Below are 24,182 nucleotides of genomic sequence, written 5' to 3' on the forward strand. Positions count from 1 at the left end.
ACAAGTACATTGTACCATTTGATGTGCGATAGCCTCTCTATAGGAACAAATTACATTTTCTATGCAGGGACTTGCTGAGAACTTGCAGCAGTGGCACCCCCACTGGAACCAAAGTTTAGTCATCTTTTATTGGGTAAAAAGAAAACAGGATTTGCCGCAGTAATTGACCTGTCTCAGCCAGCTGGAGGGTATTTTCTCCTCCCTTTTCATTATTTCTTTGGGGCATAAACAAGGGTTACCAATTGGCAACCTTTAGATGCACAAATCTCATATTGTGACAAACAGGTATAATTAACATTTTATTCTATATTATACTTTTGACCACACATTTATATTAAAACATAACAAGTTTCTGTCTTAGTGGTGGTGATGATGACCGCTTGTTGGTTCCTCTATGGGTGGAATAACTTCTCCAGTCTCTCTGATGATATCACCCTATGTTGAGAAACAGACATAGTTAATATAGTAAATTTAAGTGGCAGTTTATAATAACACCTCTCTCTACCTCAGATTCCTCACCTGTGCCAATATCCACATGGATCAGGCTTACTCTGCTGTTATTAACATTATTGCTAACTGCTTGAGTCTGAAATACAGAAATATTCAAGACACTTGCTACTTAGAGCAAAGCTCCACCCAAAAAGGGAAGCCCTGCTTGTTTGCGCCCCCCCCCCCCCCCAGCTGCCCTATTCGGCACCTTTTGGGGTGGTCGCGGATACCTGTCAAAATAAGGTATCCGCTCGCACTTCCATGTAAAATTGCTGCATCATTATGCGTTCAACAATGTCTTCTTGCCACTCTTCTATAAAGGCCAGATTTGTGAAGTGCACAACTAATAGTTGTCCTGTGGACAGATTCTCCCACCTGAGCTGTGGATCTCTGCAGTTCCTCCAGAGTTACCATGGGCCTCTTGGCTGCTTCTCTGATTAATGCTCTCCTTGCCAAGCCTGTCGGTTTAGGTGAACGGCCATGTCTTGGTAGGTTTGCAGTTATGCCATACTCTTTCCATTTTCGGATGATGGATTGAACAGTGCTCTGCGAGATGTTCAAAAGCTTGGGATATTTTTGTATAACCTAACCCTGCTTTAAACTTCTTCACAACTTTAAGCCTGACCTGTCTGGAGTGTTCCTTGGTCTTTGTAATGCCATTTGATTACTAAGGTTCTCTAACAAATCTCTGAGGGCTTCACAATACCACTGTATTTGGCCAGGTTCACACTGGTACAACACCACAGTTACAACTGTGGATCCGATTTCAATGAACAGGGATCAGACTTTGATTCTGAACAATACCAGGCACTGTGTCTGGTAGGAATTTTTAGGAGGAACTCAAAGCAAAATGTAAAAAAAAAAAAAAAAAAAACACACACACAAGAGCATACCAGGCCCTTTGGTCTAGTATGGATTTTTAAGAGAAACCCACCCCAAATCCATACCAGACCTTTATCCAAGCACACAGCCCAGCAGGTCAGGAAAGTAGGTGGTGATGAGCGAGCGCCCCTCCTGAACCGTACCAGGCCATATGCCCTCAACATGTGGTGGTTAGTGCTTTGGGGCAGGAGGGCCCTGCACCCCCCACCCCAAAAGCACCTTGTCCCCATGTTGATGAGGACAAGGGCCTCTTCCCAACAACCCTGGCTGTTGGTTGTCGGGGTCTGCGGGAGGGGAGCTTATCGGAATCTGGAAGCCCCTTTTAACAAGTGGGCCCCCACCCTATGCGAACCAGTATGGGGTACATTGTTCCCCTATACATTCATAAAAAATAGTGTCAAAAATAAAAACCCTATACACAGATTTTAAAGAATTTTATTAAGGCACCTCCAGCGTCGCTTTCGATTTATTCTCCCCTCTCCACCGATGTCTTCTAGCCCTCTCCAGTTCTTCTCCCTCCGTCTGCTGTCTTCTGCCTCTGCTAGGTCTTCTACGCTGTCTTCTTCTGATGTTGACTCAATGCCCTCTCCTGCTCTAATGCTGAGTGCGCGGTGTGCCACTACTTATATTGGCATGGGGCGGGGTCACTTGAGGTCCATTCCTTATGACATCACTTCCCTTTATGTGGCGACATCATAAAGGGGCAGGCCTCCGAATGACATCACCCGGTGACCCTGCCCCATGTCAATAAAAGTGTCATACTGCGCACCCAGCATTAGAGCGGGAGAGAGCGTCGAGTCAACATCGGAAGAACAACAGAGGGAGAAGATCCGGCAGAAGCAGAAAAACCGGAGGGGGCAATAGACATCAGCGGAGAGGAAAGAAAATAAAATAAATAAAATCGATGCCGGAGCTGCCCTAATAAAATTACTTTAAAAACCTGTGAACATTTTCAAAGTCGGACCGACTAGTGTCAGACCAGTTAAGACGGCTCTCATAGGGAAACATTTATTTTCACGTGACATGAGCTACCAATGTCGGAGCGTTTGTCGTACAAGTGTGAATCCGGCCTTTATACTGAAATTAAAATTACACAAAGGTGGACGCTATTTACTATTTAGGTGACTTCTGAAGGCATTTGGTTCCATTAGATTTTAGTTAGGGGTATCAGAGTAAAAGGAGGTTGAATACAAATGCACGCCACACTTTTCAGATATTTATTTGTAAAAAAATAAATAAATTGAAAACCATTTATCATTATCCTTCTACTTCACAATTGTGAGCCACTTTGTTTGTCCATCACATAAAATCCATTTTCGTTTTTGGTTGCAACATGACAAAATGTGCAACATTGAGAGGTATGAAGACTTTAAAGCGGGAGTTCACACAACATTTTTTTTTAACATTAGATTGAGGCTCGTTTTGTCAAGGGGAATCGGGTGTTTTTTTTTTAAATCGAAGCAGTACTTACCGTTTTAGAGATAGATCTTCTCCGCCGCTTCTGGGTATGGTCTTCAGGACTTGCGTTCCTATTTGATTGACAGGCTTCCGACGGTCACATACATCGCGTCACGAGTAGCCGAAAGAAGCCCAACGTCGGCGCGGCTCTATACGGCGCCTGTGCACCAACGTTCGGCTACTTTTTCGGAAAATCGTGACGCGATGTGCATGAATTATATCAGAGTTGTTTATATAGCACTGTATTTTATAATATTGGGAGCTTGCTCTCAACTCCCTTACACTTATTAGGAGCACTGATAAATTGGTTTCACATTCATCTGAACCACGACTGGTTACTTGTGAAAAGATCACGTCCATTTACAACACTGGGAGTGTGTTTCAACTCCCTCACATATACTACTATGTGAAATATACAATTTATTTTTGATTACATTTGATAGGAGTTAATGACATACACACAATACATGATTTAAAATGTGTTAATATATTACGTTTACACATACACTGGGAAGACTAAAAGCCACACTGACATAAAAAAAACACTTTGCAACTTACTAGGTCGCTTCTCTACCTATAGCCTGAAAAAAACCTTCAGCAGAACCTGCATAAATTACAGCTGGCTGGTGTATTACCAATTATTTATAATCCATTCCATCTTCCATTATAAGAAGATAATTAGTATCAGTGTATTTACTTGCTTGCCCCGAAGCTTCATATTAAGGAGCATAGGGGTTCCTGTGACATCATTAGAAAATTATTTCTTTAGGATAAAACCTGACCCTTCTATGAACCGGTGGTCAATACTTACAGGATACAAGGCAGGCCTTTCAAAGGTGACAGCATAGGGCGTTTCCTAAAACAGAGAATACCTATTAGCTTAATTTACTTTACATCCGTTAAGATTCATATATATTTCCAATATCACACCATCATTCATGAGAACCTGTTACAGCCAGACCATTCATTTTGATACCCCTATACCATTTTTCTTTCCCTGGATCTTTTACCACTTGCCTACCGGGTCAATTCTGAAACTTCTCACATATGCAGTATCTCACAAAAGTGAGTACACCTATAAGTGTCAGTTCACATCAGACACAGTTCCGTTTGCATTTTTTCTGCACAAAAAAAAAAATGCATGCACAGCGTTTTCCATGTATTCCAATAGCTCTAATAGGGAGGAAAATATATGGACAGCCACACTCCAAAAAAAACTTTATTGGTAAAAGGATAAAAAGCACTACAAATCACAGCAAACAGAGGGATACAAAGCTAACGCGTTTCGCACTAACGTCTAGTGCTTAATGATGGCTTTAGTTCACACCATGCAGTCAGTTACCGGTCAGTTTCTGCACCGGAAACTGACTGCATGGTGTGAACTAGAGCCATTGGAATACATGGAAAACGCTGTGCATGCATTTTTAGTGCAGAAAAAATGCACACAAAACTGTACGGAACTGTGTCTGGTGTGAACTGGCCCTAAGTGAAAATGTCCAAACTGGGCCCAAAGTGTCAATATTTTGTGTGGCCACCATTATTTTCCAGCACTGCCTTAAAAGGGTTGTAAAGGTAAACATTTTTTCCCCTAAATAGCTTCCTTTACCTTAGTGCAGTCCTCCTTTCACTTACCTCATCCTTCCATTTTGCTTTTAAATGTCCTTATTTCTTCTGAGAAATCCTCACTTCCTGTTCTTCTGTCTGTAACTACACACAGTAATGCAAGGCTTTCTCCCTGGTGTGGGGTGTCATGCTCGCCCCCTCCCTTGAGGGGGAGGGGGAAAGGAGTCAGGACGCTCTCTACTTTGCAGATAGAGAAAGGAGCTGTGTGTTAGTGAGCGTCCTGACTCTTCTGCTCGCCCCCTCCCCCGTCAAGGGAGGGGGCGAGCACGACACTCCACACCAGGGAGAAAGCCTTGCATTACTGTGTGTAGTTACAGACAGAAGAACAGGAAGTGAGCATTTCTCAGAAGAAATAAGGACATTTAAAAGCAAAAACCAAGGATGAGGTAAGTTGAGGAGGACTGCACTAAGGTAAAGGAAGCCATTTAGGGGAATTTTTTACCTTTACACCCCCTTTAACCCTCTTGGGCATGGAGTTCACCAAAGCTTTACGGGTTGCCACTGGAGTCCTCTTCCACTCCTCCATGATGACATCATAGAGCTGGTGGATGTCAAGAGACCTTGCGCTCCTCCACCTTCCGTTTGAGGATGCCCCACAGATGCTCAATAGGGTTTAGGTCTGGAGACATGCTTGGTCAATCCATCACCTTTACCCTCAGCTTCTTTAGCAAGGCAACTTTGAGGTGTGTTTTGGGTCATTATGTTGGAATACTGCCCTGGGCCCCAGCCTCTGAAGGGAGGGGATCATGCTCTGCTTCAGTATGTCACAGTACATGTTGGCATTCATGGTTCCCTCAGCCCCACACAATGACACTCCCACCACCATGCTTGACTGTAGGCAAGACACATTTGTCTTTGTACTCCTCACCTGGTTGCCACCACACACGCTTGACACCATCTGAACCAAATAAGTTTATCTTGGTCTCATCAGACCACAGGACATTGTTCCAGTAATCCATGTCCTTAGTCTACTTGTCTTCAGCAAACTGCAGGCTTTCTTGTGAATCATCTTTAAAAGAGGCTTCCTTCTGCGGCGTATGGTCTGAGCACTGACAGGCTGACCCCAACTGCTTCAACCTCTGTAGCAATGCTGGCAGCATTTATATGTCTATTTCCCAAAGACAGCCTCTGGATATGACGCCGAGCATGTGCACTCAACCGCTTTGGTTGACCATGGCGAGGCCTGTTCTGAGTAGAACCTGTCCTGTTAAACCGCTGTATGGTCTTGGCCACCGTGCTGCAGCTCAGTTTCAGGGTCTTGCCAATCTTCTTATAGCCTAGGCCAGGGATGGCAAACCTTGGCACTCCAGATGTTTTGGAACTACATTTCCCATGATGCTCAACTACATTGCAGAGAGCATGAACATCATGGGAAATGTAGTTCCAAAACATCTGGGGTGCCAAGGTTCGCCATCGCTGGCCTAGGCCATATTTATGTAGAGCAACAATTCTTTTTTTCAGATCCTTAGAGAGTTCTTTGCCATGAGATGCCATGTTAAACTTCCAGTGACCAGTATGAGCGTGATAAATTTAACACACCTGCTCTCTATTCACACCTGAGACCTTGTAACACTAATGAGTTAAATGACACCGGGGAAGGAAAGTGGCTAATTGGGCCCAATTTGGAAATTTTCACTTAGGGGTATACTCACTTTTGTTGCCAGACATTAGGGTGTTGAGTTATTTTGGGGGGACAGCAAATTTACACTGTTATACAATCTGTACACTCACTAATTTACATTGTAGCAAAGTGTAATTTCTTCAGTGTTGTCACATGAAAACAAGAGTTTTTACCTGTTAACTCATTATCAAGGACAGCTTACAGAGAGATAGGCTCCTCCCACCTAGCACAGGAAATACATGATCCACATTATAAAAGACAGCCCACAAAGTAGCCCATCAGTAATAATAAATAACCAAAAGGCAAGATAAAATAAAAAACTCACATTAGCGCAACCAGCTTACAATTACATCATTATACTTATAAAACCAAGGGAGGGAACTGACGCCGTCCTGGAAGATTCCTGGAAAACAAGGCAACAGGTAATAACTCTTGTTTTCCCAAGTCATCTTCCAGGACGGCTTACAGAGAGGACAAAATAGAACTACATGATCAGGGCGGGACCACAGCTTTAAGCACCTTTCTCCCGACAGCCTGTTTCTGGTTAGAGAACAGGCCCAATCAATAATATTTATGAAGGTTTGGAAGCTGGACCCGGATGCAGTATCAAAGATCTGGGGAGAAGAAGCCCTGACCTTTCCAGTCCAAGAAATGGCTCCTCCTCTGTCTGATTGAGCTTTGATGTTTTCCAGAGGAAACAGCAATGATGCCTAGTAGGCTTCCATCATTGCCTATTTCAATCACTTTGTAATAGTAATATTTTGACATCTTCTTGCCTTTATTTGGGCTCCGGAACAGAACAAGCAAACTAGAGGTTGATCTCCAATCTATAGATCTCACCCCACACAATGCTCATTCAATGAGATACCCATGGACATTTATAGAATAGGCCCTAGTAATTATCCAGCTAGATTGGCATGATGGGTGGTGACATCATAAGGGGCAGGCCTCCGGTGACCCTGCCCCATGCCAATATAAGTAGTGGCACACCACGCACCCAGCATTAGAGCGGGCGAGAGCGTTGTGTCAACATCGGAAGAAGACAACGGAGAAGATCGGGGAAGAGCAAGCAAAAGAGCAGAAGATATTGGAGGAGACCCAGCAGAAGACAGAGGGGAGAAGAACCGGAGAGGGGAGGAGAAGTTGGAAGAGACTACCGGAGCTGCCTTATAAATTACTTAAAAAACCTGTGTAGTGTGTTTTATTTTTTTACACTTTTTACCCAGGTGAATGGGTAGGGGTACAGTGAACAAGGCGGAATGAACCTTTTACAAAGAGAGACAAGGTGCAGACAATCACCCCATGACCAGCACCCAGCCACCTAGGGAGACCCAAATGAAGCCCCACCACTAGTAGGGAAAAAAAGAGGATACACACACAGCAAGACTCCCCAGACCAGCCCTGTTGGTCTGTGGATAATACAGAGAATCATCTCAAAACCCCTGGTGCCCACCTTCACCAAGAAGCAAGAAAAGAGGAACCCCCATTTGCCTCTTTCTTACCTTTGGGCCAGAGTCTGCAGGTGTCCCAGACCTGCTTTCTTGCTTACGGTCTCCCCCTGGTGATTTACCAGCGTGTGACAAAATGGCTTCCACCATCTTCTCTGTAGCCCTGAGAGGTCGAGCAGTGAGGATCCTGGTCTGGCACTATGGATCGAATGCCTCCCCTGGAACAGTGCATGGAGCTTGTAGCTCTAACCACCAGGTCAGTGTTTGCTACCAAAAACATGGCTGCCAAGCCACTTCCTCCACTCTGCTTTCAAGGTAGGAGCGCAGACCGCTACGCTATTGAGCAAAGCATGACCTTCAGGACTCCATAAGTCTGTACTGTCCCCTGGAAGACTCACCCGAGTCACAATTCCACACTGCCAGTGTACCTGAATCTACAGGCATGCTGCCGACCAGACTCCAGTGGAGAAAGAGGGTCCCCTGGAGTAAAAATTCAAAACTCCCTTTCCAGGGCAGTCCAATAAAGCCCGAGCTACCTGCCTCCCCAGGTTCACTGCCCCTGTTCTGGGATGCTGTAGCCGGGAGGCCCCTGCCACCTAGCATGAAGGCCGGAGGAAAAAAAAAAAACAATTTCTTCAGAGTTCCTATCTGGCCGGAAGAAACACAAATACTGAGGGGCTACTGCCTCTGGGCTGTCTTTCATAATGTTGATCATGTGTTTTATGAGCCCATCTCTCTGTAAGCCAATGTTCCATCAGACATGGAAGTGAAGTTCCGTCGCCGCCATTTGGCTACACCCCACACTCCTCCACAGCAACGATACACTGAGAAGGGGGCAAGCGGACATCTTGTTACACCCACCAGAGTTTTGCATTTCAGTTATTTTTAAACAGGAAAAACACAGCTTATAAGGTGAAATACAGTATATAGAAATCAGACGGACTGTTTAGATGTTGAATCTTAAAAGCAGTGGCAAACGTGCTGATCTCACAGGTTTGCCAATGTGACAGAACAACTCTGCTTTTATAATTCAACATATAAACAGTCCAATGGATTTCCAAATAGTGTATTTCACCATACATGCTCCGTTTCCTGTTTAAAATAACTGTAAAGTGCAAAACTCCAGTGGGTGTAAAAAGAGGTCAGCTTGCCCCCTTCACTTCCATCATCAATTCTGACGAAAACCGTCCTGGAAAAAGACGTAATAAAATAGCTACAAAAATGTGAGGGGTGTACTTACTTTTGTGAGAGACCAAGTAAAAATCTATTTTTTTTTCTTCTAAAAAATATCTTAGAACCCCAAAACATTAAAACAATTTTTAGCAGAGGCCCTAGAGCAGGGGTGCCCAACCAGTGGCCTGCAGAGCCCTCTGAAGTGACCCGCGACCTCCTGCTCTGGGATGGAATAAAACAGAATACTGTTATTATGGGTAAGTTTATTACTAAAATCACAGTGTATATATGGACATATCTGTTCTGCAGTGGTTACTGGGCTGCTTTCAAACTGATCCGCAGGTGCAGAAAAGTGCACTTGTGGGTTACCTGCACTGAGCCATAGACTTCTATTACCTGTGAATTTGGTATGCTGAGAGTAGAGTGGGCTCTATAGAGTAGAGTGGGCTGCCATCCACCCGCTCCGCTCATTGTAGCCCACGACCGGTTACCAATTCGCTTAAATGGCCCTTGCTCTTCAAAAGGTTGGGCACCCCTGCCCTAGAGACTAAAATGGTGGTCATTGCAAACTTTATTTCACACAGTATTTGGAGCAGCGATATTTAACCGATTGTCAACCAGCCACCGTCATTATACTGCGGTAGGTCGGCACGATCCCACAAGCCGTCCTAGCTGTACGTCGACTCCTTTAAGCGGAATAGCAGGCACGCTGCAATGCGGGGCTGTCGATTTGTGTGACTGGCGGACGCAATGACTGGCGGACGCAATGACTGGCGGACGCAATGACTGCCGGCCACGAGAGCCAGAACAGGGACGTGCGTGCATGTGTGTAAACACACACATCCCAGTTCTGTAATGAGAGGAGATACAGATCACAAGTTCCTACTAGCTAGGAACAGCGACTTGTCATCTCCTCTAGTCAGTCCCATCCCCCCTACAGTTAGAACACACACTAATGAACACAGAAAACCCCTTGATCACCCCTAGCGTTAACCCCTTCCCTGCCAGTGACATTTACACAGTAATTAGTGCATTTTTATAGCACCGATTGCTGTATAATTGTCAATGGTCCCAAAAAATGTGTCTATATATATATATATATATATATATATATATATATATATATATATATATATATATATATATATATATATATATATATATATATATATATATATATATATATATATATATATATACACATATATATATATATACACACACACACACACACACACACAATGCCATAAATCTTTTGCCTATTTTGTAGATGCTATAACTTTTGTGCAAACCAATCAATATACGCTTGTTGCGATTACCAAAAATATGTAGAAAAAAACAGCCTAAACTGAGAGAAATTCTTTTTTTTTTTGGGGGGGGGGATATTTATTACAGCAAACAAATACAAAATCTTGTGTTTTTCAAAGTTTTTGCTCCTTTTTTTTGTTTATAGCGCAAAAAATTAAAACCACAGAGATGATCAAACACCACCAAAAGAAAGCTCATCAATTTTGTTTGGATACAGCAGTACACGACCGCGCAATTGTCAGTTAAAGCCATCGAGCAGCCAAATCTTCTGGAGCTGAAGTGGTTACAATTTATTTGTGGTTAAAGTAAACCTGTGCCCAGACAATGTACATTTATACACTCATGGCCAAAAATGTTGGCACCCTTGCATTTCTGTCAGATAATGCATCACGTCGCCCAAAAAATTGTTGCAATTACAAATGTTTAGGCAATCTGACACATTCAACAAAAAAAACCTCCAAAAATGGACTGGACAAAAGTATTGGCAGCCTCAATTTAATATTTGGTAGCACACCCCTTGGAAAAAAAATAACTGAAATCAATCTCTTCCTGTAACCATCAATGAGTTTCTTACACCTCTCTACTGGAATTTCTGGCCACTCTTCTTTCGCCAACTTTTCCAGGCCTCTCAGATTAGAAGGTTCGTTTTCCCCAACAGGTGCTCTATGGGATTTAGATCTGGACTAATGAGTCAGTTCAGTACTCTCCAGCACTTTGTCTTAACCACTTGCCGACCGCGCCATAGGCATTTTACTGCTACAGCGCGGTCGAGTTGTTCTGGGAGGACGTCCCTGGGACGTCCTCCCAGAATCCTCCACTTGCACGCCCCCTGGGGCGCGCTCCTGGAATCATCCGTGAGCGCCGGTTCCTCCCTCTCCTTTCTGTACCGTTCGGTACAGTGTGAGAGGAGGGGGGGGGGGGGAGCGGGTGTCAGCAGCAGCACTGAGGGCTGGATCTGTGACAACTGCAGTCACAGATCCAGCCATCCCAGCTCAGCTATCCCTGCACAATACCCCAATACTCTGCAATACCCTGCGCGATACTCTGCAATACCCCAATATTCTGCAATACCCTGCGCGATACTCTGCAATACCCCGCGCGATACTCTGCAATACCCCCCACGATACTCTGCAATACCCCCCACGATACTCTGCAATACCCCCCACGATACTCTGCAATACCCCCCACGATACTCTGCAATACCCATTTTTTTAAAGCGCCCCTGTCCCCATGTGCTCGCATGCAGAAGCGAACGCATACGCAAGTCCCGCCCACATATGAAACCGGTGTTCAAGCCACACATGTGAGGTATCGCTGCGAACGTTAGAGCGAGAGCAATCATTTTGGCCCTAGACCTCCTCTGTAACTAAAAAGATGTAACCAATAAAAGTAATTAAAGCGTCGCCTATGGGGATTTTTAAGTAGCGAAGTTTGGCGCCATTCCATGAGTGTGCGCAATTTTGAAGTGTGACATGTTGGGTATCTATTTACTCGACGTAACTTCATCTTTCACATTATGAAAAAAAATTGGGCTAACTTTACTGTTTTTTTTTTATACGCACAAAACTTTTTTTTTTAAAAACACGCGTTCAAAAAATTTCTGCGAAAATACCATGCAAGATAAAAAGTTGTAACGGCCGCCATTGTATTCTCTAGGGTCTTTGCTAAAAAAGCATATATAATGTTTTGGGGTTCTATGTAATTTTCTAGCAAATAAATGATGATTTTTCCATGTAGGAGAGAAATGTCAGAATTGGCCTGGGTGTTCCAGAACGCCTGATGGTGCTCCCTGCATGTCGGGCCTCTGTATGTGGCCACGCTGTGTAAAAGTCTCACACATGTGGTATCGCCATACTCGGGAGGAATAGCAGAATGGGTTTTGGGGTGTAATTTGTGGTATGCATATGCTGTGTGTGTGAGAAATAACATGCTAATATGACAGAAACTAGTTTTTATTTTTTACAGAATTTTGTCGTTTTTCTTTTATAGCGCAAAAAATAAAAAACCCAGAGGTGACCAAATGCCACCAAAAGAAAGCTCTATTTGTGTGGAAAAAAAGGACAAAAATTTCAAATGGGTACAATGTTGTATGACTGAGTAATTGTCATTCAAATTGTGAGAGCACCGAAAGCTGAAAATTGGTCTGGTGAGGAAGGGGGTTTAAGTGCCCAGTGGTCAAGAGGTTAAAGAGGATGTAAACCCTGTCACTCCACTTTTACCTACAGGTAAGCCTATAATAAGGCTTACCTGTAGGTACCATGAATATCTCCTAATAATGCGGTGTATACTAGCTCATTATGCTTTTGTCTACCAGGCACCCCCCCCCCCCCCCAAGTTTACGACAACTTTAACCACTTCAGGCCCAGAAGATTTGGCTGCTCAATGACCAGGCCATTTTTTGCGATACGGCACTGTGTCGCTTTAACTGACAATTGCACGGTCGTGCGATGCTGTACCCAAACAATGAACAAAACTTTTTTTCACACAGATAGAGCTTTCTTTTGGTGGTATTTAATCATCTCTGTGGTTTTTATTTTTTGCGCTATAAACAAAAAAAAAAAAAAAAAAATACAACATTTTCTCAGTTTAGGCCGATATGTATTCTACATATTTTTGGTAAAAAAAAATTGCAATAAGCGTATATTGGATTGGTGTGTGCAAAAGCGTTTACAGAATAGGGGAAAGATTTATGGCATTTTTATTATTATTTTTTTTAACACTAGAGAGCGCGATCAAGGGGTTAACTGTGTTCCAACTATGGGGAGAGGGGACTCACTATAGGAGATGACAGATCGTGGTTCCTAGCTATTAGATCTGTCTCTCCTCACAGGACAGGGATATGTGTGTATATACACACACACACACACACACACACACATTCTGCCTCTCATGCCCGCAATGGCGCATGGCTGGCAGTCATCACGACTGCCGGTCACGAGCATCAGCACCCCCGCCTACCACTCTGCTTAATGGGACCGACGTACAGCTACGACGGTTCGCGGGATCGTGCAGTATAATGACGGCGGCTGGCCGGCAAGTGGTTAAACCATTTCTGGGTGATTTTTGACATGTGCTTTGGTTCATTATCCTGCTGCGAGACCCATGACTTCTGATGGAGACCCAACTTTGACACTGGGCCCTACATAGCACACCAGAATTCTTTGGTAGTTTTCACATTTCATAATACCATGCACATGATCAAGACATCCAGTACCCAAAGCAGCAAAGCAACCACCATGTCTGACTGCATTCTTTTCTTTAAAGGTGATGGGCTTTACCAAAAAGCTGTCATTTCATTTTTGTCTGTCCATAGCACATTGTCCCAAAATGATTTTGGCTTCCTCAGTTAAGTTTTTGCAAACGTTAATTTGACATTTTTCCTCTTTCGACCATGTCTAGAGAGATTAGCTACAGTGCCATGGGCTGTAAACGTCTTGATACAGTTTCACACAGTGTACACAGAAACATTAACCCCTTCACGTGGACCGTACGCAAATATGCTTTCTCGGCTTGAAGAGGTTATACCGGGAGGGGTTGCCTGCAGCTGAAGACATCACCTTGGTATCGTTTTAGCTGCTCGGCTGTTATCCTATAGTGCGGGAGGGATGCATTCTATGCATAAAGGTGAAAAAACATCAGACGATTGGCGGGCCCCCAGGCCCCCCCCGTTTACTTACCCAAGCCCTCGAAAATCCAGTGCCGTGAAAACGCAGGCTTCGACAGGGCTTTTCGGCTCTTCTCGGCTCATTCATTGGACGATTGATAGCAGCGCAGCCATTGACTCTCGCTGCGGTCAATAAAATCAATGATGCGACGCACCGGGGGGCCGAGTTATTCAGTTGTCGGCTATAGCCACAGACTGCATCACTGGAGCGTGCCTGCACACTAACCCCCTTGGGAGAGCGCTTCCCACGGGGGTTAGCTGATGTGGGGAGGAGCCAAGGGACCCCCAGAAGACGAGGATCGGGGCCACTCTGTGCAAACCGAGCTGCACAGTAGGAGGTAAGTATAACATGTTTTTTTTAAATAACAAAAAAGAACCTTTAGGCTCCTTTCACACGGTCTGACCGTTCAGGTTCGCCTGTCAGTTTTGTCGGCGGACCTGAATGGCCGCTCCATGCAAGCCTATGGCGCGTCAGATGTCAGCAGTGACATGTCCGCTGACATCCGACCCAATAAAATCAGACGCATGGCGATACATCGCCATCCGTCCATGGCGGATCGGATGAAAACAGACATGCTGTCTGTTTTCATCAGATCTCTCCATAGTAGACAGCGGTGCTCGACAAGCCCCCCCCCCCCCCCCCCCACTCAGTGAACAGAGAGGGACCTCTCATCTGCCAGCTCAGCGGAGAGATCTTCCGCTGAGCTGGTGGACTCCGTATCGACGGCGTCTGCCTCGTCTGAATGAAGCCTTAGAACCACTTTAAATTCTTTACAATATTATTTGTGCGTAAAAAGTACACAAAAGCATTAAAATTTAGGAAGTAAAAATGAGAACTCTAATCAACGCGTCTCATGACAGTCTCTGAATGATTTTTTTTATCACCAATAGAACTAAAGACACTGGGGAAAGGCAATTCTTAGGCCCCTTTCACACAGGGCATGTCCCTTCTAATCAGCAGGGAATCTGAACAGCACCCCTACTGAATGAAAATCAATTCATATGTAATGTCACATCTGTGGGCTTTGTGTCTGTTCAGGGTTTTTCTGATGGCGCTTAAAGTGGTTGTAAACCCAGCCACACAACTTGCACCTACAGGTAAGCCTAGATTAAGGCTTACCTGTACGTGCAAGAAATATCTCCTAAACCTGCATGGTTTAGAAGATTTTTACAATAATGACAGGCAATGGGTTTACTTCCTCTTTAACAGACTTATGTTAGGCCTACAGGCAGCCAGACGTGCATAATTTACATCCATTTACCTCAGATTCGTCATGATTAGGTCAGAAAATACGGAAGGTCGACTGAGGAGAACTCGGAGGTAATTGTATGTACTGTCCATTTACATCTGCCTGCACATAAACTGACATGGAGTCTCCATTCAGATCCACCTGAAAACTTACACATGGATCTGATCAGGACACCTGTGTGAAAGAGCTCTTAGACCCCCCTTTGCCACCGGAGGAGTTTTTCAGGTGCTAAAGGGCTAAAAATAGCACCTGTAAAGCGCTTGAAAAATGACTCCCATGCAGCCCCAGTGTAAAAGCCAGAGTGCTTTCACACTGGAGCTGTGCGCTTGCAAGATGTTAGAAAAAGTCCTGCAAGCAGCATCTTTAGAGTGGTGTATACACCGATCCTCCACCACACCGCTGCCAAAGCACCTGCAAAGCACAGCAGCGCTTTTAGGGGGCATTTAACCCTTTATTTGGCCGTTGGCCGGGGTTAAAAACAGTCACTATTAGCTGAATAGCGCCGCTAAAACGCTGCTAATACTAGCAGCGCTTTACCGCTAACACGGCCCACGACTCAGTGTGAAAGGGCTCTTAAGAAAACAAAAAACAACTCTTACAATTTCATGCCAGATAACATTTCATTAGAATATTACCATCAGGTGGTACTTCAGGACGTAATGTATAACCCATGTTAGGGCTAAAATTTTTGCAGATGTTTTGCCAAAATTGTATGTTTTATAAGTCTAAAAAACAAAACAGAAAAAAAACACATTAGAAAACATTTTTTAATTGTTTATCCAAAAAACAGCATGTTTAAACTCTACAACTTTTCCAAAATGTGTAACATTTAGGTAATTGAAATTTCACTAGTTCCTGTGGTTCCATCCACCTGTCCCTACATCATTGCAGTGTCCTGTAGGCGCATCCATAGTAATGAATGGGGCAGCAAGACATGTACAGGGGGGTGTTAAGGTCCTTTTAGTAGCAAACATTTTGAGTCATTATAAAAGGTTGTCATTTTTTTTCTTTAAATAACAAACATGTTATACCTTACCTGCGATGTACAAGGGATTTGCAGAGAGAACCCCCGATACTCTTCTTTTTGGGTCCCCCATCGGTGGTCTTGGTTCCTTCCCCCAGCGATTGCCCCTATTAGCAAGCCTCTTGCTATGGGGGCACTCGAGCAGGTTAACTCCCAAGCCGCACTCCTGTTAATGGACATTGTCCATTCATACAGTGTGGCTTTCTCTCTCGCTCATGCACATCACTGGACTGAGATGGGGCTCAGGCAAGTATAAGAAGGGCGTATTTATGTTTAAACCTCATGAAATGAAATCTGAACAAAGCACATATATCTGTAGTGTTTACTCGTCTCTCTCTAAAGCTCCAAGAGCCATTTCTCTCTGGTGTGTCGTTCCTCAGTCATCAGCATTAATCACTTCTGACAAGTTCTCCACACACAGCTTGTCTATTCAGAACACAGCTTTGTATCCTTCCTTCACTCCTGTGCCATGTGTGGAGGGGGAAGGTGTGTCCCTTGTCTTCCAATCAGCTCTCACACATTGTACAAGAGTTCCAAATGCAGTTTTCCGTCCCCTCCTCTGTGATACTGACAGATCAAGAAGGATTTTATCATGATTCTGCACTGGGGGGGGGGGGGGGGGGGGGGGTGCAATGTTAGCTAGATCTACAAAAGAGGAAAATAAAATGGGGGTGCCTATTTTAGATGCAAGATTTCAAAATAGCAAAACAGTGTGGCAAGGGTGTGCGGAAAGCAAACAGAATTCTGGGGCGCATAACCAGCAAGTGAGAGGAGGCCCTAAATTCCCTATATAATGTAGATCTTTAGTTAGCCCTCATTAGATACTGTGCCTAGAATACCGAGGGAAGACTTCTGAAACTTAGTACATACAGTCTTATAGGAGAAGTGCACTCCAGTGACCCAGATTCAGCCAACAGCAGGCTAAAGTCTGCTGCCAGCTGACATCACTCAGCTGGTCCAGACTTGAGGGATCCCAACTTCAATGATCCACACTGCCAGAGAGCTACCGAGAGCCTGAGCCAGCTACTCTAACCCCCCCCCCCCCACAGCCCAGCGCTCCAGTGAGCACTAGAGGGGCAGAGTAGAGCGCTGCTGACTGACAGTCGTCGTCGTCTCTCTTCTCACTGAAGACTGAGCAATCAGCTGTCTGTCCGATTGCTCAGTTTAGAGCCAGTGGGGGACCAATGCTGCATCCACCTAGTTGAGTACATATCGTTATTTTGAAAACTAGAATTTCTCTTTTAAGAGAAGGGACAGGCTTAAAACCTTAAAAGGATAAGTTCACCTTTTGTAACATGTTACATCCGTAACATGTTACAGATGCAGCAGCCCCCAGTCCCCTGTTGTCAGCCAGCGGCGTAACGTCTCCCCAAACTCGCCGTCAGAATTTAAGAAAAAAAGCGCAGAAGTGCGGGACTCCGCCCACCTGGCTGCATCATTTATTCAGAGATTTGTGGATGTAGGGTGTAGGATGCAGGGTGATATTAAACGCTCTATGTAGTCAATTGGTCAGTGTGCAGTTGCCTGCCCATATGAAGTAGGAACAGACAGCTAACACTGACAGTCTGCACTCTGCAAGAGCCCTGCATTGCACCTGCGATCTGCTGATCATGGGTACAATGCTTTGCAGGCTCCTAGTAAAAAAAAAAAAAAAAAATTTCTTTTGGTGGTATTTTATTACCACTGGGATTTTTATTTTATTGCTAAATAATCGAAAAAACGACCCAACATTAAAAAAAATAAAAATAAAAGTTTGTTGTTTGTTATAAAATGTTGTAAACAGACAATTTTGATGTGCCCTGACGAGACTGCACTGGTGGGCACTGATGAGGTGGCACCGATAGGCGACGCCGATTGGCAGCCCTAATGGGCACTGTTGGGGTTGCACTGATAATCACTGAATCAGTTTAGATATCTTTCACACAAGCCAGTTTTCCGGCTCACCTAACCGGTCCATGTGATGAAAGGAATGCAGATACCAGCTTGTGTTTACATAGTGATCAGCTGTGATTGGGCCTTTACCCCGATCTGTGATCGGCTGTGTCCCATTAACACAGCAATTACAGAGCACGCTGCCCGCATGCTGCAGTGGGTGCGATCACGGGAGGACGTCATATGACACCCTGCTAGAAGTGGCCGACCACACTGTAGTCATCATTCGACTATAGCGCAGTCGGTAAGTGGTTAAAATGGTCAGCTGGTAATAAATGTATGTAAAACCTTTATCTCAAAAGGAAAAAAAAATATTTTTCTCCAATTTCTTATAAAGTGTTATCTGAAATTTGGCTTTGTTAGTCAAGTCCATCTAATCTTACTGTCTCCCCAGCCTGAAGATAACTTCATTGCTTCTTCTTCCAGAGTGGAGACAACCAAAGACAGGAAGTAAGTGCAATATATTTACTTTTGTTTTGGGGTTTAATATCACTTTAAAGGGGGCTGTGAAAAGTTCGGAAGGGCAGTATTTCAATTGGAAGCTAAAACTGCAGGGTTAAAACAGGTGGCGGAGACGCAGCTCATCGCCTCCAGATTGGCCTGTCAAACTTAATACACCACTTGATTTTTTTCTGCTGCCACACTACTATGTTTCTATGTTATTCAAGATCACTAGGTGAAAATAAAGGAAGAAATGCCAAAAAAAAAAAAGAAAACCATAAAAAAAAATAGGACTATGCGATTAAGGGGCCACTCATTCAAGTATTGCAAATGCGCAGCAAACTCTCCCCTTTTAAAAACCCACCCATTTGAAGTGTACTCTCCCATGTTTAAAATCTATGCATGTTCAGTGCACTCTCCCCCCCCTGTAGTAGTAGCTGAGTCCTACTACATGGAGAGAGACAGTGCACTGTGGATGCACATGTTTTGAATAAGAGAAAAGTACTCGCTCCTGTGCTTTGGGGATGCTGCCCATTGCTTACTGGGGTAGCCATTACATTAAAGCGGGGGTTCACCCTTAGAGGGCACTTTTTCCCCTTAGATTCCTGCTCGTTTTTACTAGGGGAATCGGCTATTTAATTTAAAATATGTGCAGTACTTACCCGTTTACGAGATGCATCCTCTCCGTCGCTTCCGGGTATGGGCTGCGGGAATGGGCGTTCCTTCTTGATTGACAGGCTTCCGAGAGGCTTCCGACGGTCGCATCCATCGCGTCACGATTTTCCGAAAGAAGCCGAACGTCGGTGCGCAGGCGCAGTATAGAGCCGCACCGACGTTCGGCTTCTTTCGGCTACGAGTGACGCGATGGATGCGACCGTCGGAAGCCTCTCGGAAGGCTGTCACTCAAGAAGGAATGCCCGCTCCCGAAGACCCATACCCGGAAGCGACGGAAGAAGATGCAGCTCGAAAACGGGTAAGTACTGCTCATATTTTAATACAAATAGCCGATTCCCCTAGACCGAACGAGCAGGAAGCTAAGGGGAGATTTTTTTTTTTTTACAAATGGGTGAACTCCCGCTTTAAGCAATATTTTGTTAATGCTGCACATTTTAATGCTGTACACGAGGGCCCCTTTAAATGCATAGTCTATTCTATTGGAAAGGTGAAGTTAGTCTTTAAAGTGATACTAAAGCTTTGTTTTGTTATTTAATAACAAACATATCATACTTGCCTCCACTGTGCAGCTCTTTTTGCACAGAGTGGCTCTGATCCTCCTCTTCTGGGGGCCCTCAGTGGCTCTTCCCCGCATTAGATAACCCCCTAGGACAGGGGTGTCAAACTTAAAGCGGGGGTTCACCCTTAGAGGGCACTTTTCCCCCTTAGATTCCTGCTCGTTTTTACTAGGGGAATCGGCTATTTAATTTAAAATATGTGCAGTACTTACCCGTTTACGAGACGCATCCTCTCCGTCGCTTCCGGGTATGGGCTTCGGGAATGGGCGTTCCTTCTTGATTGACAGGCTTCCGAGAGGCTTCCGACGGTCGCATCCATCGCGTCACGATTTTCCGAAAGAAGCCGAACGTCGGTGCGCAGGCGCAGTATAGAGCCGCACCGACGTTCGGCTTCTTTCGGCTACGAGTGACGCGATGGATGCGACCGTCGGAAGCCTCTCGGAAGAATGTCAATCAAGAAGGAACGCCCGCTCCCGAAGACCCATACCCGGAAGCGACGGAAGAAGATGCAGCTCGAAAACGGGTAAGTACGGATCATATTTTAATATAAATAGCCGATTCCCCTAGACCGAACGAGCAGGAAGCTAAGGGGAGATTTTTTTTTTTTTTTAAAATGGGTGAACTCCCGCTTTAATTTCATTGTGGGCCGCATCAGCATTATGACTGCCATCAAAAGGGCCGGTTGTATCTGTAAGATTAGATGTCCAGCGCATCCCCTCCCCTTTACATTAGATGTCAAGAGCCACCCCACCATCAGAAGTTTAGTCCCCCACTCTCCCTTACATCACAGTTCCTTATGCTGCTGCTGGAAAGAAGCTGGATGCATTGCTTGAAAACTGAAAGTAAGGGTCTGGAGAAGGACCAGAGGAGGGCTGCAGGAGAGGTGCGAGGGCCACATGAAATGGCCTGGATTCGGCCCGCGGGCCTTGTGTTTGACACCTGTGCCCTAGGAGAGCTCTCCCGAGGGGGTTACCTTGCGGGCGCGCTCCCGAAAAATGTTCTATTAATTATACAAGGCTTTACTCTCTGTGTGGAAGCAGTGATCTCTATTAAGGGGTCAGGCACACCCCTCTGCTGATTCCGAGGTTGGAACTCTCCTATCAGCAGGGAGCATGAGCTTTGCTGACTGGAGATCTCTACGTCTGACTGTGTATGTGATGTGTGAGACCTCCGAGATGGATCGCTGCTTCCACATCAGGAACGACAGATGCCATCTCCAGATTGCAGGCATGTCTGCTTATTTCCATGCCGCAGCCCTCTGTGCGTCCCTGCGGTTGGGTAAACGGTGTCTTTCTTTGTAAAAGAAAACACCCCACAAGGCACTGACAGACATCATCCCTGTGTGGGCAAGTGTGACTGAGCCATAAAACAGCTGCCATCTAACAGTAACCACCTGAATTCTATTGTAAACATGGCTGTCTGATCACACAGCTATCTGTTCCCTATGGGATTTCAGAGACTGGCAGGTAAACCAATCACATTCCTGATCCCTTCCACCCCCCTGTCAGACCCCCCCTGCAGGTCACATACATAGGTCCTCCAGAAGCTCTTCTCCCGCAGGAAGTTGCTCCAGAATCTCTCCACTGGACCCTGCTTGGTGGGAGGCAGGACGGGCTCCCGAGGACTCAGCTCCTGATCCTTCAACCATTTCCTCCTCAGAACCCTCAGCTGCTCCAGCCGTAGTTTCTCGTCTGTAGGTTTCAAAGCCATGTCTTTGTGACCTCAGCTCCCCACAAAAACGACACCTCTGTTCCTTTAGCTCTCCACAGAGGGCACTCGAAGACTTCGGCGCAGCTTAATGACGTCGGGCTCAGGAAAGGTGCGCAGGCTCCCTCTGCTGGTTATTGATCAGTACTACATTGCTAGCTGTGACAAGCTAGAGTGGGGAAAAGCATTCTCATTGACAGACCCCTGTGCATGGTCTTTCTTTCATATTCTAATAGGAAATGTATAAATCTCATCACAATATTCACATATTCAATGCATCCAGCTATTTTACGTTGTCTTTTTTTTATTAGTACTCTTTGAAGTGAAAACGTTTAACCACTTCAATACCGGGCACTTTTTCCCCCTTCCTGCCAAGGCCAATTTTTGCTTTCAGCGCTATTAGCCACATGGCAATTGCACAGCCATGCTACACTCCACCCAAATAAACTTTCTATCATTTTTAATGTTTTTTTACACAAATAGAGCTTTCTTTTTGTAGTATTTAACCACTTACTGGGCACTTAAACCCCCTTCCTGCCCAGAGGACTTTTTTTGCGATTCGGCACTGTGTCGCTGTAACTGACGATTGCACGTGCGACGTGGCTCCCAAACAAAATTGACGTCCTTTTTTCCCCACAAATGGAGCTTTCTTTTGGTGGTATTTGATCACCTCTGCGGTTTTTATTTTTTGCGCTATAAACAAAAATAGAGCGACAATTTTGAAAAAAAAAAATATTTTTTACTTGTTGCTATAATAAATAGCTCATTTTTTATTTTTATTTTCCTCAGTCTAGGCCGATACGTATTCTACATATTTTTAGTAAAAAAAAAAAAAAAAAAAAAATCGCAATAAGCGACTGGTTTGTGCAAAAGTTATAGCGCCTACAAAATAAGGGACAGAATTTTTTTTTTTTTTTTTTTTTTTTTTACTAGTAATGGTGGCGATCTGCGATTTTTATTGCGACTGCGACATTATGGTGGACACATCGGACACTTTTGACACATTTTTGGCACAATCCACATTTATACTGCGATCAGTGCTATAAATATGCACTAATTACTGTATAAATGTGACTGGCAGGGAAGGGGTTAACACTAGGGGGTGAGGAAGGGGTTAAATGGATTCCCTATATAGTGTTCTAACTGTGGGGGAAGGGGGGTGACTGGGGGAGGTGACCGATCTGTGTCTCTATGTACAAGAGACACAGATCGGTCTCCTCTCTCCCTGACAGCACCGCTGTCTGTGAGAGCCGGTGATCTGACATGCTGGTTCCATGTATCATGGAAGTTCCAGCGCATGCGCGAACTGATGCGCTGAGATGGTTCCAGCCATCGGGAAAGTTCCTTCAAGCACTGCGCAGGTGCAAACTTGCTGACGGAAATCCCCGAACGGCGGCCGGCATCCAGGGCGACGTGGATTTTGAGGTAAGTGGCCAGTCGGCCTCACGTCCTTGCTGCGCTCGGACGGCTCACTTCGCTCGCTCGGCCTCCTGGCTCTTTTTTTAACATCCTCCAATCCACGGGGATGTTAAAGAATGAGCCTGGATGCCGGGCGAGGTTCGGGGATTTCCGTCGGGAAGTTTACGCCTGCGCAGTCAGTGGAGGAACTTCCCCCATAGGGGAACATTGAGGACAAGTCACCGGCAATGAGAGATGATCTCATATGTAAACATATGAGATCATCTCTCATTGGCCGCACAGATCGCCTAGCAAACGCCCACTCTGATTGGCCGTTCACGGCGATCTGTGATTGGCTGTGTCCAAGGGACACGGCCAGCACAGAAGTTCCCCGCTGCGCGCTCGGGGAACGCAGAAAGGTGCGGCCGTAAAAACACGGTGCCCCAGAGAAGTAGAACCACCCTGCGGCCGTATATAGTCGTACGGCCGTCGGGAAGTGGTTAAGCCCCGAGCCTCTTTCTGCGATTTGGTGTTTACAAGTTAAAAATGTTTTTTTTGCTAGAAAATTACTTAGAACCCCCAAACTATATATATATATATATATATATATATATATATATATATATATATATATATATATATATATATATATATATATATATATATATATATATATATATATATATATATATATATATAAATAATTTTTTTTTCTAACATCCTAGAGAATAAAATGGTGGTCTTTGCAATAATTTTTGTCACACCGTATTTGCGCAGCGGTCTTAAAAGCACACTTTTTTTTGGAAACAAAAAAAAAACACTCCTTTGAATTGAAAAATAAGTAAAGTAAGCCCAATTTTTGTTTTTATACTGTGAAATATAATGTTACGCCGAGTAAACTTATACCCAACATGTCACGCTTCAAAGTTGCGCCCGCTCGTGGAATGACGACAAATTTTTACCCTTAAAAATCTCCATAGGCGACGTTTAAAAAATTCTACAGGTTGCATGTTTTGATTTACAGAGGAGGTCTAGGGCTAGAATTTTTGCCCACGCTCGATCGCGGCGATACCTCACGTGTGTGGTTTGAACACCGTTTTCATATGTGGCCGGTACTCACGTATGCGTTTGTTTCTACGCAAGCTCGTCAGGACAGGGCACTTATTTATCTTGACACGGTTTAAAAAAAATGTATTAAAAATTTGGGTTACTTTTATTCATTTTACAAGGAATGTAAACATCCCTTGTAATATATAAAAGCATGACAGGTCCTCTTATATAAGAGACCTGGGGTCAAAAAGACCTCAGATCTCATATTTGGACTAAAATACAATAAAAAAAACAAAAAAAAACAATTATGACATTCTAGAAAAAAAAAAAAATCCCTTTAAAGACATATGGGTGGAAGTGCCGTTTTGACATTTGGGGTGCCAATTAGAAGTAATGGCACTGCAAATGCATCCCACATTTTGCAGCAATTTCACTTGTGATCAGGTGTGAATGAAGTCTGAGTTTCTGTTATAAAAGTCTGC

The 24,182-nt window shown here is 44.5% G+C and overlaps 1 protein-coding gene across 1 annotated transcript; it reads right to left on the reverse strand.

The window, feature by feature from the left end:
* Positions 1 to 286: 286 nt before the first annotated feature.
* On the reverse strand, positions 287 to 21,363 carry NDUFB6 (NADH:ubiquinone oxidoreductase subunit B6). Its single transcript, XM_040360375.1, has 4 exons — positions 21,076 to 21,363; positions 15,552 to 15,641; positions 3,641 to 3,685; positions 287 to 435 (listed from the first exon to the last, which is right to left on the reverse strand). The coding sequence occupies exons 1-4, from the start codon at positions 21,253 to 21,255 to the stop codon at positions 358 to 360; spliced, it is 393 nt and encodes a 130-aa protein (XP_040216309.1). The 5' UTR covers positions 21,256 to 21,363; the 3' UTR covers positions 287 to 357.
* Positions 21,364 to 24,182: the final 2,819 nt, after the last annotated feature.

The sequence above is a fragment of the Rana temporaria genome, chromosome 1, assembly GCF_905171775.1.
Source record: "Rana temporaria chromosome 1, aRanTem1.1, whole genome shotgun sequence".
NCBI classification, from domain to species: Eukaryota; Metazoa; Chordata; class Amphibia; order Anura; family Ranidae; genus Rana; species Rana temporaria.